The sequence below is a fragment of the Capricornis sumatraensis genome, chromosome 13 (genome assembly GCF_032405125.1).
Source record: "Capricornis sumatraensis isolate serow.1 chromosome 13, serow.2, whole genome shotgun sequence".
In the NCBI taxonomy this organism is placed as follows: Eukaryota; Metazoa; Chordata; class Mammalia; order Artiodactyla; family Bovidae; genus Capricornis; species Capricornis sumatraensis.
Window position 1 is genome coordinate 38570654 of NC_091081.1, and position 15073 is coordinate 38585726.

Sequence of the window (15073 nt, forward strand, 5' to 3'; positions counted from 1 at the left end):
GGTTTCTCAGTCTGTGGATCCCACCTACTATGTATGAAAAACGTGTGGCCTCTGATATATGTTACTTTTCTCTTCCTTCCTATTCTCTTCAGCTCAGTTACAGAAGCACCATTTAGGAAAGATCCTCACATATGTTAGGTGCTTAATGAAAATTTCCTAATTGAAATTAAGTTGATTTTACCAGGGTCTGCCTTAGAGACAGGTTCAATAAATAGGGAAATGTTGCTGAGAAACATATCCTGATGGCATAATGTGTTTGTGTGTGTGTGTGTAAGACAGAGAAACAGAGAGAGAAGAAACTAGTGAAACCAGCACATCTGAAACTGAAGTTTTTTCTGCAACTCCCCTTGCTTCCATTTCTCAGTCCTTGTACATCTAATTCCGCCCACCTGTAATCATGGCCTGGCCATTCTCTCTCTCCTTTCCACCAGCTGCTGTCTCTTGCAGACTTCTTCGACCACTTGGAGTCAGGACTCCGGCAGGCCCCCCCAGCTCACCTCCTTGATTTCTGTTCTCCCCAACCTACCCAATGCACTGCCCCGCCTCTCTTCCTTCCTGAAGCGTGACTGTCATCGGATCACTCCTCTACAATGGCTCTTAATTGCCTTTCGAATCTAATTAAAACTTCTTCAAGACCCTCTTCTAATTAACTCCATAGGAGGCTCCCTTAGCGGCCATCTCAAGCCGGGTGCCTCCTGTGCTCTGGCCCAGCGACCAAACCAGCTACTTCCTTTTCCTGCTTCCGCTCTTCTCCTTGGGCCAATCTCCTCCTACCTAGAGGGACCGCTTCTTTCTTTTTATCTGCCAAAGCACTGTGTTTTTTAAACAGAAAGAATGCTAAATTACCTTTCCCTCCCAACTTTGATTACTCCAACTAAGGATCCTAATCGGTGAAACGTGGGTGTGTCCTTTTGGAAATGCGTGTGTTTTCACGTCCAGGCAGTAGCAAAGCCTTGTTGCAGGGAGCAGCGCCCACACATTGGTTCAGGACTCCGTGCGTTTGGTAGAAGGCCTGCGGGCTTGGGGCTAGTGTTTTGGTTTTTCTTGCAAACAGTGACGGTTCATCTAGTGTGCAGTCCTTGGTTCCCACCCGGAGGCTTCCCGGTTCCGTCTTCTCTTCTCTTCCTCGCCCGCAAGGAGCGCTGCCCCTGGGGTTTTCAGCAACTTCCGCAACCTCTCCGTCCCGCATCCCGGCGCGGCGGGGCCGGGGAAGCCCCGGGGCTTCCCAGGCGTTCAGAAGGAAACCATCTAGGCTACAGACCTTGGAGCGCGGCTGGGGTCCCCCGGGAGCGGACCGCGGGTCGCGCAGGTCATTTCCCGGCGGGAACACCTCCTCGTCTGAGCTGGGCGGCTTCTCCGGGTTCCCGGCTGCAGGATGCTGGGGGCCCCGCTGCTCCCCTCAGCGTAGCGGCTCCGGCCGCCAACCGATCGCCTCTTGCCTCCCCAACCTGAACTCCTGGGGAGACAAAGTGTTTGTAAAACTTGGCCCTGGCCCAGCCCCGGCCGCCCCATTTTGCCAACAAGAAGAGGGAGGGCAGCTCTGAGCGGCCCCGGGCGAACCTCGCCCCGCCTGCGCTTCAGGCACCGCGCCCAGCCCGCGCCTTCGGGTCTCCAGCCGGGACAGGCGCGCAGACTCCGCTTTGCCAGCGTGCGACCTTCACCTGGGATTCCAGCTCTGGTGAGGCCCGGCGTCACCGAGAACCTCTGACTCCACCCGGCTGCGCGCCCCACGGGGGCCTTCTGGCGCTGGCACAGGGAGGGACTGGCCGGGCCACTCCCTAAGGTGGCGGAAGGGACCTGAGGGTGGTGGCAGGACTCTCTGAGTGGGATGGGACCCCCCTTGAATGGCGGGGTGGGAGACCGGCTCCCGACACAGCCTCTCCGGGCGACTCCGGAATGTCGCAGAGCGCCTGATGGACCCAAACTGTCTTTATTTGCAAGCCCAGTGACTGGATGTGGCCCTCAAGCTTTGGACCTCTCTACAGGTGGGAGGCCTGCATCGATTCAGGATGAGCTGCTAGTGGTTAGTGCTGTTGTTCCTGCTGCTACCTTGTGTGTGTCCCATTGGCTTTAAGTGTACCATCCCGCTATTCCCTTCCTGACTAATGCGAGCTGCTATAAATGACACCCAGAGAAGGACGCAATAAATGTGAAGAGGTTGTAAGATGTTAAAGACATTGAGTGTTTTGCAGGCGTCCTGGGCTAGGCCTGCCATCACGGTGTGGCTAAAATCGTTGTGGTTACTACTATGTGGTGCCAGAGGTCCTCATGAGAGTTTTAGCTACCAGTGAGGGTCTGTGGCTAGGTGATCAAGAATCCGCCTGCCAATGCAGGAGACATAGGTTCCGTCCCTGGGTAGGGAAGATCCCCTGGAATAGGAAGTGACAATCCACTCCAATATTCTTGCCTGTAAAATTTCATGGACAGAGGAGCCTGGCAGGCAACAGTCCATGGGACCACGGAGAGTCAGACACGGTTAAGTGACTAAACAGGAAGAGCCTGAATATCCTAAATACAAAAAATGGAGTGCAGCGGCAGCCCAGTTTTAAAGCTAACCAGAATTGGTGATGCCTTTTCTGGATAATGCAACTGAGATGGCCATGAATTTCTCTTTCCCCACACTGGTAGACATAAGGCTGCATCGTTATTTTTAAGTTAAAAACTTTTCTTGTTGGGTGGTCACTGCAGAGGCTCCACTGGAGTTGGCAACAGTAGCCCTTTCCAGTAGGGTTGCACTTTTATTCGCATTCACGAACATTTTTTCATTTGAGCCTTACTTAAATCCTGTTGGAAAGAAAGAAGTGGTATTAACCACATTCTGCAGAGGAAGAAACTGAGATGCAGAAGTGTCCACTGACTCCCCTCAGGCTGCTCACACTGAAGCGCACAGTCGGTGCACAAATGCAGACGTTCTGACTGCAGGCCCAGTTCCAGCCCCATCAGTGCCGCCAGGCCTTGATTTCCTCTTCTGCCTCTTGTCCTGTTACTTGGGAGAAGGCAGAGGGGAAAATCACCATATATGATGAACATGGCCTACACAGTGAGAGAGGAACTGTGGGCTCTGAAGGAAGCAAAGTTCAGCTCCAAATGCTAAGCTGGTATCTCCGGTTAGGTGTTGCGGGGAGGAGGAGATGTTTTCCCTATTCCGGGAAGTTCTTTCATGGATGGGTCTCTATTCAAGTTAAATATGGAAACTCTCTTTTGAACCTTAAAACTGAACAAACTTGCTAGACAGGAAGAAATCACAAGTGAAACCTGAATTGAAATAACATTCACTGGGCTCCCTTTCTCCTGCGGTTAACCATTTCGTCTAGCCTGGCTTTCTGGTCTTGATGGCCCTGAAAAGCTGGGGCTTCTGTGAGACTGAAGACTTCCCCACCCCAGTCCAAACATGCAGGAACCAAGGACTGGGGGGCCTGGTCTTTTATCTTTCTTTGGGAATTTTTCTGGTGTTGAATGTATGGTCTTTGCAGATAGTTTTTCAAACTCCTACTTAGGAACTAAGTGGTATACAAACTATCAATACTTTCTAGAACTGCATGTTTAGAAACCTTTGAATAAGTCAGATGCATAGAGTCACCTCACAAGTGTTTGGTTAGAAGGAACTCAGGGAAAGAATGTAGACAGAGGAGGCAAAGGAGGACGATAGGGAAGGAGAATTGGATCTTCAACAAAATATTTGAATAGATTCAGGAGGCTGTAAAATTCAAAGTAATTCTGAGCCGGTGCCACTGTGGGGCGCCAAAGTTCTACTCGGCTAAGGCCTGCGGTCGTCTTGGGTGCGAGGACAGACGTCCTGGAGAACAGATGCACCGGGGGAAGAAAGGGGGGAGGAAGGAGGGAAGGGAACGGAGGGGTGGGGCTGGGGTGTCCTTTATTCTCCAGTTAAACTCGCCTGGGAGACTTTGTTACATAACAAGTCTGTGCGTGGAGGAAAAAAGACTTTGTTAGAAGGGAGGAAGGAAGGAGGGTGTGGGTGGGGGGAAGCTCTTAGAAAAGATCTCGGACCACTGAGCTGACCAAGGAGCACAGACGCACCCCTTCGCTTCAGGAATTCTTGGGTTTCTTCTCAAACAGAGGCCACGACCACTTTTAAAGGGGACGAGCGAGGAGGGGCTATAGATTTGGAGAGGCTCCTCTCTCCACTATCACACCAGCTGCCCCGCCCAACCTTCCCTCCTCCCTCGCCCCCCACGCCCCATTTGGGGGCTGCCGCCTCGAAGAAACCGGTCCCTTTCTCCTCCGGGACGCCGCGGGGTTGCCCAACTCCATCTGCAGCCCCCGAGGACTCCTAGGCGGTGATAAAGGGCGGCCACCCCAGCCCGCGAGCGCCCGGGATGCTCAGCCATCAGCTGTCGGGAGGCGCTGATTTCATTCCCGCGCGGCTTTCTCTGCAGGCGGCTGGGGGCGCCGGGCGGGGGCCGGCGGGGGCCGGCGGGGGCGGGGTGAGGGCAGGAGGCGGGAGGCGGCCGCCGCAACCCGGGTAGACTGAACGCCCCGGCCCCGCCAGGGTTTATTACATCCCCGCCACCGGCAAAGGTTAGGAACGCGCATTTGGAGATGGGATAATCCGAGTTTAAATATTAACAATAAAAGCAGAGCCGGTGGAATATTTACCTAGAAACGGAGCAGATCTCCTTCTGCCAGGGGTGAGGAGCACGGAGTAGGCCCGGCTCTCAGGCCTGGGGCTCCGGCTGGGCTCTTCCCAGTGGCATCACGGGAGCCACCCAAGACTCACCTCGGGAGCGTCCTCGGATTGTAGTTAAGCGGGGAGGGCCGCGGACCCCCCTCGCTTGGCCAAGTGGGTCGGAGTCTGTGGGGCTCGCTCCGAATCTTCTGCTTTGTCATATTCTTCTTTTTAAGGGCCTCCCTGACCAACAAAAGGTGGCGGAAAGTGCGTTGGATCAATAGCAAAGATTGTTATTTAGATAACGAATTAATCTCCCTGTTATAATACTTTTTATAGTGAACTTTGCACCCCTTCTATAAGAAAAAAGGAATTTAAAGGGGAAAAAAGTCTCAAACAGGATTAAGGTTTTAATTACAATTCCCTATCGAAATAGTATGTTTGATGAGCTGATCTTATCAATTAATAGTAACATTAAAGCTCAAGAAACAGATTCACGGGAAATATGCTTCAGGACGTCTCTTAAAAGTAATCGCACCTGGGGAACTAACGAAGCAGCGGGCCAGCGAACCGGCGTCCAAGCAGGTTTCCGCCCCGCGTCTGCTCGGACTTTGTCAGTGCGGGGAGCGCATCTGGGTCTCAGGATGGGGTGGGGGCGGCGGCCCAGCCCTACGAGACGCGGCCGCGCGGGTGGGAGGGAAATAATACATAACAGACGCCTCTTCCAAGCCGAGGCCCACATCAAAGTTGGGGCCCCGCAAGGGCCATGCAGTTCACTGCGTTTGGGTCAGCGTTATATTCCAGGGGCAAATAAAGTAATTTGAACATGCACCAACAGTTTTCCATAAAATACGAGTTAAAAGAAGTAATAGAACTAATCACTGTCTCCTCAAATCAAGTAGAAAACATTTCAATGCACTAATTAGAGTAATTAGAATAATAAGCCTCTGCCTATATGTGGTAAGACAATGTGTACAAACAACTTTATTTAATGTATACTGGTAATCAGCGATGCGTGCCTGCTTGAATGCTTAGCGCAATAAAACTACCCTCCGTCCGCCCAAACAATCAAATACAAATTAGTTTAATGATTGTGCCTGCTGAATGTCTTAGAAATCCACAGGCAGAGGCGAGTAAATAGAAGCATCCTTGTTTGCGTGCGTCCCCGCCCGGACCGGCCCAGGGGCTGGGTGAGTGGCCGCGGGCGGGCGCGGCGGGAGCGAGCAGGAGGCCCCGCGCACGGGGCGGAGGCCGGGCCAGGCGCCAGCACGGTCCTGCGCCCGCCGGAGCCCCTGCCTCTGTCCTGGCCGCCTTCCCACCCCTCCTAGGCCGGCTTTCCGCCTTGGGGCCCAGTCGCGCACCTCAGGCCCCAGGAGCCCCAGTGTCCCGCTGGGCTTCCCCTCCTCCGGAGGCGAAAGACCTTGGTAGAACTCCCTGCGCCCGTCGACAGGGGTTTTAAGAATTGAGTTATTTCCTTCCACCAAGCGACGCTTCCCAGCGGCCTTGGGGGACCAAGGGACCATCCGCCTGGGCCTTGGGTACCCAGACCCCAGAGGAGAATCTCGGGCCTCGGGTGGTGCGGCGCGGCCCCTCCTCGCTCGCTGCCCTCAGCTCTAACTTGGGATGATGGTGTGTCCAGAGGGGCTCCCAGATTCCCTTCTCTGGGGAACCGAGTTTTCTCCTGTGTAGATCTGAGACTGACTTTTGGCCCAGCAGGGAGAGATCAATGTCCGAGGGTTTAGAGATTCGTTTTTCTCCCAGATTCAGCGCTTGGGAGCTGAGGTCAGTGGCAGCCACAAGTTTGACGGCTGTGGGCTGAACACGCTACACAAGTTCGCTTATCAGCTCTCGGCTCCCCTGCTCCATTCCTTGGCCCTCCCCGTTTCCCCACCCCTTCTCCCACAAAAGCGACAAACAGGAAAAGGCCCAATTACCTACTTTACAGGCAGCTTATCCTTTTTCCCTCCCCAGTTCTCCTGCGGTTGCCTCCTCTGCCCTCTTCTCTTGGGGCTCCTTCTTCCACGATTGCCTCTATCAAGCAGAAAACCGTGTCCTGGGCCCAACTTTGCAGAGACAAACGGAAAAGCTGCGCAGGCAGAAAGCTAGGAGATTCACTGCCCCCGGACCCTCGACCCTTAGTCACCTCTCTGCCCCCATGGCATCTATGCCCGGGCCAAGCGTGCCCCCGGAGAGACCTCGCCAACTCAGCGCGACTACAAACAACTTCCCCGGGGGCGGCGGTCGCACCCTGGGCATTTGCCCTCGTTCTCCTGACCATCAGATCTACTCTGGCCAGATAACCAGATCTACCCGTCGTCCACCCTCCCTCGGCCTCCCAGGATCTGCCTGGACAAAGCCTGGACAAGGAGTGTGCTGGAATGGCCCAGAAGGTCTGGGCTGTTCAACCTCTCCCTAAAGGGTTGGGGCGTCCGAGCCTCTGGAGCCTCAGAGAATCTCCATCTCCGGCGAAAACACTTAGAGGTAGTTCTTCATCCCTCAGCGAAGGCCGGGGCTGGAATCGGGAGAAAGCGAGGCTCCTCTCGCTTCGGTCCCCCAACCGCCCAGCCGGCGGGAGATGAGGGGAGCAACCCGGGACTATCTTTCCAAGCTGGGCTCTCCGAGGTAGGGGGCGCGCAGCCGAGACCCGCGCGCAGGACACTAGCCCGCCTGGCTCAGTCGCTGTAACAACTTGGAAGAAATATTGTTAGGAGAGCAAACAAACAAACAAACACAAAGTTGTTAATGTCAAATCATTCTCTCCAGAATCCAGTGCTGTGGAACACAAAATTCCTCGGACGGGATGAGATTTCTTAAGAGCAGGACGGAGGACTCCCAACACTCTCCACAAGGATTTGCCCAAACAGTAGAGCCCAGTAATTCACAATGGCTGATTTTACAAGCCCGCAAGAAACTTTTTCTTTTTCCCACTCTGCTGCCAAACTTTGGCCATATTTAGTTGTGCGTGGGTTTTTTCTTTCTTTCTTTTTAAACAACAAACCCAGAGCAAACACTGATGGGAGGAAAAATACATGCTCCAAATCAAAATGGATGCAGATTCAAATTTACTCCATCGCGAGGTTTCCTATCGCCGTCGTTCTGCACACTGAGAGTTAATCGTATACAATTCATAACAATCAAAATCCCCTCCATATCACTCAGATGGGGTCCAAGTGCTCCCCTGTCTTTCTGAAATCAGTGACAAGTGAGTCTTTGTGGGGCATTTATTTTCTTCTTTTCTCTAGATGACAGCTCCCCATTCTGAGAGCAGAGAGCTGTTTGCTGCCAGCTACACACCACCCCAGAGCCCAGGCTCCTCATCCGCGAGGCGTATGGAAGTCCCCCCCCACCCCAATCCCAGACAAAGAGCTATAAAAACTCAGAAAAGACGTGGAAGAAATGAAGTTTAAGATATAGATGCACTTTTACTGATGTATTAAATAACATTTAAGACATTAAAAAAGTAACACATCTTCCTGTTATCAACAACCAGAATTCTGGGAACAATGAGAGAGGCCAGGGTTGTTTGGATGCGACATGATATTGTGTTTAAAACCTCTAATAGCTAAGCCAAGCAGAGTTGTTATTATGGTAAAGGGAAAGTACTACACGATAAAGTTAATTAACTTTTTTCTTTAAAAAAAAAAAAAGGGAGGAAACATATTTCCTAGCTTCCCACCAAACACAAGAACAATGTGAAAATATTTTGATTTTTCTTTATCTCCATAACCAAGTAAAGCCTTAAAGAAAACTAAAAAGCCATTTTCTGGCCCTCTGTACTCACATCTATATAAGGGGCATTGAAATAAGTCTGGCTTAAGTTCTACAAATGTGAGCAAGTTTATTCCATAATTTGCTAGTTAAGTGGCAAGCCCCTGCCACTTGTGCGTTATTTCCCATCCTGAATCAAGTGATGATAGGTACCAGGAGCCTTGGTTCTCTCCTACCACCATCCGTCCCCTGTGAAGAGACTATGCATCATTGAAAAAGTAAACTTCCCTGAACAGGGAAAACATTTGTTTAAAATTTAGCTGTAGGTCCCATTTAGTCATGTTGTCAAGATTTGTCTATAGCACTTCAAGATGCATCTTTTTCTTTCATTTTAAATAAACACTGTCCCTTTTGCCTCACTGAGATATACAAGCAGACCCCAAAAACACTTATACCTTTGACCTTCCCTTCACCATCCTTCTTCCTTTTTCTGTGTAAGCTCCGTTCTTTCCCTCATTCTTTACCTTGTCTAAGAATTTAATAGAATCTAGAACTGAGTTCTATAAACTGATTGAAAAATCAACAAAGACAAATCACAGAGAACAGTGATAAAAAGATCATTTCTCTCACCCTGCAATCCAGCACTAGCCAAGTCGCTGCTTCCACAGTAAGGCAAATGAAAGGCAAATGAATGCAGCATATAGACACACAAGGGCAGGTACCTGTGCGTTCACATACCACCCCCAGCCCCATTGTTGCTGTTGCATCTCTTTATTAGTTGCTTTTGGAGAAATAAAATGATAGAAAGATGAGTGCCTTTATTAAAGCCATTTCACCAGAAAATTTTGCCAACCAGTGTGGCTCCCTCGGTAGGAGCTGGAAGGGAAGGAGAATATTGCTATTGTTGTTGCATCTGAAATATATAGGAGGTAACTTCGTGGGAACCGAGAATATTTAGAAGTGCCAAGCATAATATTATTTATGGCCATTCTCTCCAGCTGACCATCGAATAACTCTCCCACAGGATTGTTTCTTCCCCATCTTACACCATAAATTTTAAAAGGAAACACAGGAACTCTTTCAGGATGGCTGTATCCTGTGTTATTGTCTTTAGGAAAACGAACGGGTTGGTCATGGCTAGTCAGCATTTTAGGGATGACTGCCCCACAGATTTCTCTCAGTGGCAATGATGGAGTTTTTCATCTTAGCATGCCATACACTCCCCAAAAGGGCATCAAAAACTGCCAGAGTAGTTCTAGAGTCGGAATGGCAGGCATGGGTCAAAACCATGGCGTGTCCGTTTAACACGTGACAGTTTCCAGTCAGTAGTCCCTGTGGCTAAGAACAAAAAACACCTTCTCAAGGTCCACTCAAATGCCCTGCAGAGGGCACATGCTGCTTGTTTTCTGCCTACAATGGAGGGGGATATTGACCCAGAACTCAAATCTATAGCCAGCTTAAACATTTTACCCATCAGCATGACTGCGGTCACAAAATACTTCTTCTTTCTGTCACTTCTCTTTCAGACTATTGATAAGATCATTTGGCTGAATCTGTTTGGGACCTGGGTATTATTGACTAGGAGTTAGAAAAGATGATCAGATGTAATAAGCCCAGAAACTACCTTTCAAATGGGCATGCATACTTAAACCACTGTTCCAAGGAGGGTTTTAAATACATCAGCAAACTTGTAAACTAATGCAACACTGCTTGTATTTCTAACCTTAAAACTGATTTTGGTTAAGTGTGATGTTCCCTCTAAGACTATCTGAAACAATATTATTCACATCCCAATCTTGAGTCTCTTCCATATGTTCTTTTCTTTTTCTTTTATTTCCTGTTTCAGATCCTGTTTGCTTGGCTGATGAGAAATAGACACTACTGTATAAACCATTGCAAATCCCATCTTTTTCTGTAAGCCTGAAAGGAAAAACATATAGCACCTACCTCTAATCACCTGGCAAACACACAGAGTGGATATTGCCAGGAGCATTCTTTGTTGAAAGATAGTTGTTAATCATGAAAAAGAATAACTCTCTTAACTAACCCTTGCTCTTCTGTGGGTCCCAAATTATGTGAGGACATGTGGGTAAAAGATCAAAGTTCACCTAGTTCCATGGATGCTCTCCCAAAAAACACAATCAGATAAGGTAAAGCTAACCTAGAAGGAAGATGCAGGGACACTGCAGATATATCAGGGGACAAATATCTCTTTGTCAGACCATGAAATGGAAACAAATTGAAGCTCAAACCCAGTGACCATTTCAATGAAATGCTACAGGCATAGTAACGCCAAGGTTTGGGACCGATAGTTTTTGCAAAGAAAAGTGAACCAGAAGAGTAACTGCTCTTAAAAAAAAAAAGCTCCTGAAAGTTATAAACATGAAATCTGGCAGTATATGCATAAAATTTATTCCAAAACTTTATGAAGTATAAAGGAAGGGAAGTGTTTACACACAACTCAGTCAGTATAAGGTCTAGGGTTTCCCCCCCTTAAAACTTGGCACTATTTTTAAAATAAAATAAAGATATTTCAATAATTAGAACAAACTACGAAGGTATTGTGCATTTCTGTTTTATGTAGATAATAAAATATTACTTTAACATAAATATATAAGGATCTCTGCGATTTTATTTTCCCCACAAGCACAACCAAATGTACCCAAACAAAGTATTTTTAAAGAGACTGAACAAAAAAAATTACATCCCATATAGATTTTGCTTACCTACTCATTTAAAGCTACAGAAAAACAGTTTCCAGAACCTTTTTGCTTTAAAAGAAATAAATATACATTGAGGCAGGCCACTTAAAAATGATATGAAAATATTTCCCTGGGTAGCATTTAAAAAAAAGAAAATAGACAAAGAAACATTTAAACTATTTCTGCATTTCAAAAGACAGATATTAAACATATATACATAGTGGTAAGGTTCAGTGGTAACTTTCATCTTAGTAAACCTATGAGAGTTAGAGGCTACAGACACATCCCCTGAACTCCAGCTTCTGACCTTACCCACTTGGTAATAAGAATTTGAAAATTCATTTCCTCCCTCTACCATTGGCTCTATGCCCTGCTCTGGATTGCTTCTATAAAGGCCAGTTCCCACACCTCAGGAACAGGCGGCATGATGCACCCCCAAGGAGCTCCATGCCATCTCCTTGAGACCTTCACTGGGGGAAATGAAATACAGGCAAATAAATATGCCCATTTATAAGCCATCATTTATCTTGCAAAAACACTGAAAATGAAACAAGCACAGGTGTTTGAAAAGACAATATAAAGCATAGTTCCTAAAACCTTAACGACTGATTGCAATGCTAATTTGATGCGGAACCATCATTTTCTGGTAGTGAGAATTTAATTTTTTAAAATAAAAATTTGTCTAAGACCTAACCAGAAAAAAAAAAGCCCCAAACTTTTAAGATGAATACAAAGTATTTTCCCTTTTAGCGCCCTTTTGTGCTGATTATTATTTAATATTTTAACTGATCACAGTTTAATGGTATTTATTTTCAGTAAAGTTACAAGTTGTTGTTTTTTTCCACTTACACTTCTCGGTAGAGTCTTTTGTTAAGGGAGTCAACCATTTTCCATCCAGATAAGGTCAAAAAAAAAAAAAAAAGCACTTAAAACTGTTAACAAAGGGAGAGTAGGAAGGATTGAAAATAACATTGTTTTCCTATACTTCATTTGGCTTCTTTAGTAAAAGAGGGGGGAAAGCTGTCCAAGTCAAACTGGTATTTTCTGTAATAAATTACATACGAATAGGGTGTGGGACCTTATATATGATTTGATAAACAAATGAGCTAGTGAAGACAAAAATCAGCCTAGAGTGGAGATACTCTCTGTAGGCATGTGGGTATTTTGTGTGCTAAGAATCATAGTCTATGCATACACCATTAAGTTCCCAGATTATTTTATGTTAAAAAAAAAAGCTATTAGAGGAACAAAGTTTAACTGCTGCTGTCAGCACAAAAAATTCCTCATAATTAAGTTATTAAAACTGAAGGCAAAGAACTGAGCTGTGGTGTCTGAAGATATATATTTCCCTTGTTCCTTTCAAGGTGCCACTTTCCTTCTGTTGGACAACTCTGAAAATATATTTAACCTCGGCATTTGCTCTGAGCTCTTTCACAATGGGCCCCGCCTGATAAAATGAAGCAATCAGTCACTCACTATCGATTTCGCTTTTTCTCCCCTCCACAACCTCCCCCAGAAACACTGCCTGAAAATGAAGTTTACTTTGTGGCTGGTCACTGAAACCAATGCTTCACTTTCATTTTTGTATTCCAAACAGGATTCTTGCCTTGGATAAAGCGGGTAGAACATGCCCATTTCCTGAAAGCAGAGAATTGTTTATTTTGTATGAAGTCGATCGGGTTTGCTTTGGTAAAAGGAGCAAATAAACGTTATCCTAATGTAAGGAGATGCGATCTGAAGGTGACCAAAGTTCACAAACAGTAAGAATAAGGAGGGGTAACACAAGAGCATCAGAAATGGAGAGTGGCCAAAAGCTGGCTTCAACTCTCTCCCAGGAATCAAACCAAATCCAACCCGGCAATTTCAAAATTAACGGTGGGAGAAAGAAAAAACATGCTCGTGAATTTATTCATGTAAACTTCAATTTTCCTGCAGTGCAAATTTATGTGGTTAAGTTTTGCCTATATCAAAGAACGTGTGTATTTTTCCCTCTTTCCTGATGGGGATCCACATTGAATAAACACAGCAGCATGTGCCAACACCGAGCATCAGGAGCTGTGTTTTGTATTTACTACGGTTTGGTGGATTTTTTTTTTCTTTTTGGTAATTTATTTAGTTTTGCCAGGTATTTAACTCAGTGCTCGCCATCTCTCTCTCTCTCTCTCTCTCTCTCTCTCTCTCTCTCACACACACACACACACACACACACACTTTGCTCACTCTCTCTAGGAGACACTCCACTCCATTGCCTGGGTACTAGTCTGTAAAGGTCAAAACATATCATTACACCTGCTACCGTTTAAAGGATAGTCCAGTGCCTTAGTTGTTTTCCTTATTATTATTTTTTTTCTTTTTAAGGGACGAGGAAATAATAATTAAAAAGAAAATAACAATCAGAAGTTAGAGAGGGAACAAGGGGGTCGGGAAAGGGCCGCGGACCAAAGGGGAGGGGGAGCCCCGCGCTCTGCCCCTCCCCCTCCCGCTCGAGTTCACTGGACGGGTGTCTGCACCCCATGGTGTGGTGGCGTGTCCCTACTCCCCCCGTACACATCCTCGGCGCCCGGCAGAGTCCCTCCGGGAGGGGTCATCCTTTTCTCTTTCTGTCTCCTGTTACAAAACCAAACTCTCACCACCTCCTTCTCCAGCTGTAAGCTGTCCGCGAGGGAGGTGATCTCCTGGGCCGAGGGCTTGGGGCATTTGAGGAAATGGCTCTCCAGAGCCCCCTTGACGCTCACCTCGATGGAGGTCCGCTTTTTCCTCTTGCGCCCCTGCGCTGCGATCTTGTCTATGCTCGTGGGGCTGCCCGAGGACGAGTCCGCCTCCTCCAACCACTTGTTCAACAAAGGCTTCAGCTTGCACATGTTCTTGAAGCTCAGCTGCAGGGCCTCAAACCTGCAGATGGTGGTCTGCGAGAACACGTTGCCGTACAGGGTGCCCAGCGCCAGCCCCACGTCCGCTTGGGTAAATCCCAGTTTGATCCGCCGCTGCTTGAACTGCTTGGCGAACTGCTCCAGGTCATCCGAGGTCGGCGTGTCCTCATCCGAGTGCGGGTCGTGGTGCGCGCCCGGGTGGCCGGGCGGGCCCTGCGGGGGCGGCGGGGGCGGTGGCTGCTGGTGCGCGTGCGAGTGCGGGTGCGGGTGGTGGTCCGCGTGGTGCGGTTCGTCGTGCGCGTCCCGCAGGCCGTGGTGGTGCAGCCCCGCCGGCTGCCCGCCGGCGCCCAGCATGCCGTTCACGGTGAAGCTGGGCTGCGAGTAGAGCAAGCCGCCGTTGGACGCTCCCATGGAGGGCGGGAGGTGCGCCGCAGCCGCTGCGCTCCGCCATGCCCCGGGCCCCGGGTGGTGGTTGGCGGCGTGGTGCACCAGATGCGGTGGCCGCTGCTGCTGCTGTTGCTGCTGCTGCTGCTGCTGTTGTTGTTGTTGCTGCTGCTGCTGCTGCAGGGTGCCCGGCCCGTGCAGCTCGTCACCTCGGCCGCCCTGCTGTACCACCACCGAGGGCTTGATGTCCGGCTGGCCCAGGGGGCTGGTGGACCAGGGGGAGCCGTCGCCGCCGCCCCCGCCGCCACCCCCGCCCCCGCCGCCGCCGCCACCGCCCCCGCCGCCGCCCCCGTGGGACAGCGCGGTGATCCACTGGTGAGCGTGGCTGAGCGGGTGCCCGTTGCTCTGCAGCGCGCCGTAGTCGCCCTGCACCAGGCTCTGCGCCTCGCGGTAGCCCCCCGCGCCCTGCTGCATGCCGCCCGGCGGCTCGGTGTGCACGATGGAGGCGCTGGAGGTGAGCAGGCTGTAGTGGTTAGACGCTGCGGTCGCCATGACTCTCGGAGCCGGACTGAGCGCTCCGGTTAAAGGAGCCGCGCATTTGACAGTTACTTTTTCGCCTCGGGCTCCTCTCCTCGCTTGCTTTCTGTCTCTCTCCTCTCTCTCTCCCCGCCAGCAGGCAGCTCCGACGCCCGCTCCGACGCCTTCTGTGGCTGCTCCTGCTATTACTGCCGCCGCCGCCGCCTCCCGCCCGCCCGCCCGCCCTCGCTCTCTTTCTCCTCCTC

At 49.5% G+C, this 15073-nt stretch overlaps 1 protein-coding gene across 1 annotated transcript; it reads right to left on the reverse strand.

Moving 5' to 3' along the window:
- Positions 1-13526: 13526 nt before the first annotated feature.
- POU3F2 (POU class 3 homeobox 2) lies at positions 13527-14843 on the reverse strand. Its single transcript, XM_068985369.1, has one exon. It carries the CDS (start codon positions 14841-14843, stop codon positions 13527-13529), a length of 1317 nt encoding a protein of 438 aa, XP_068841470.1.
- Positions 14844-15073: the final 230 nt, after the last annotated feature.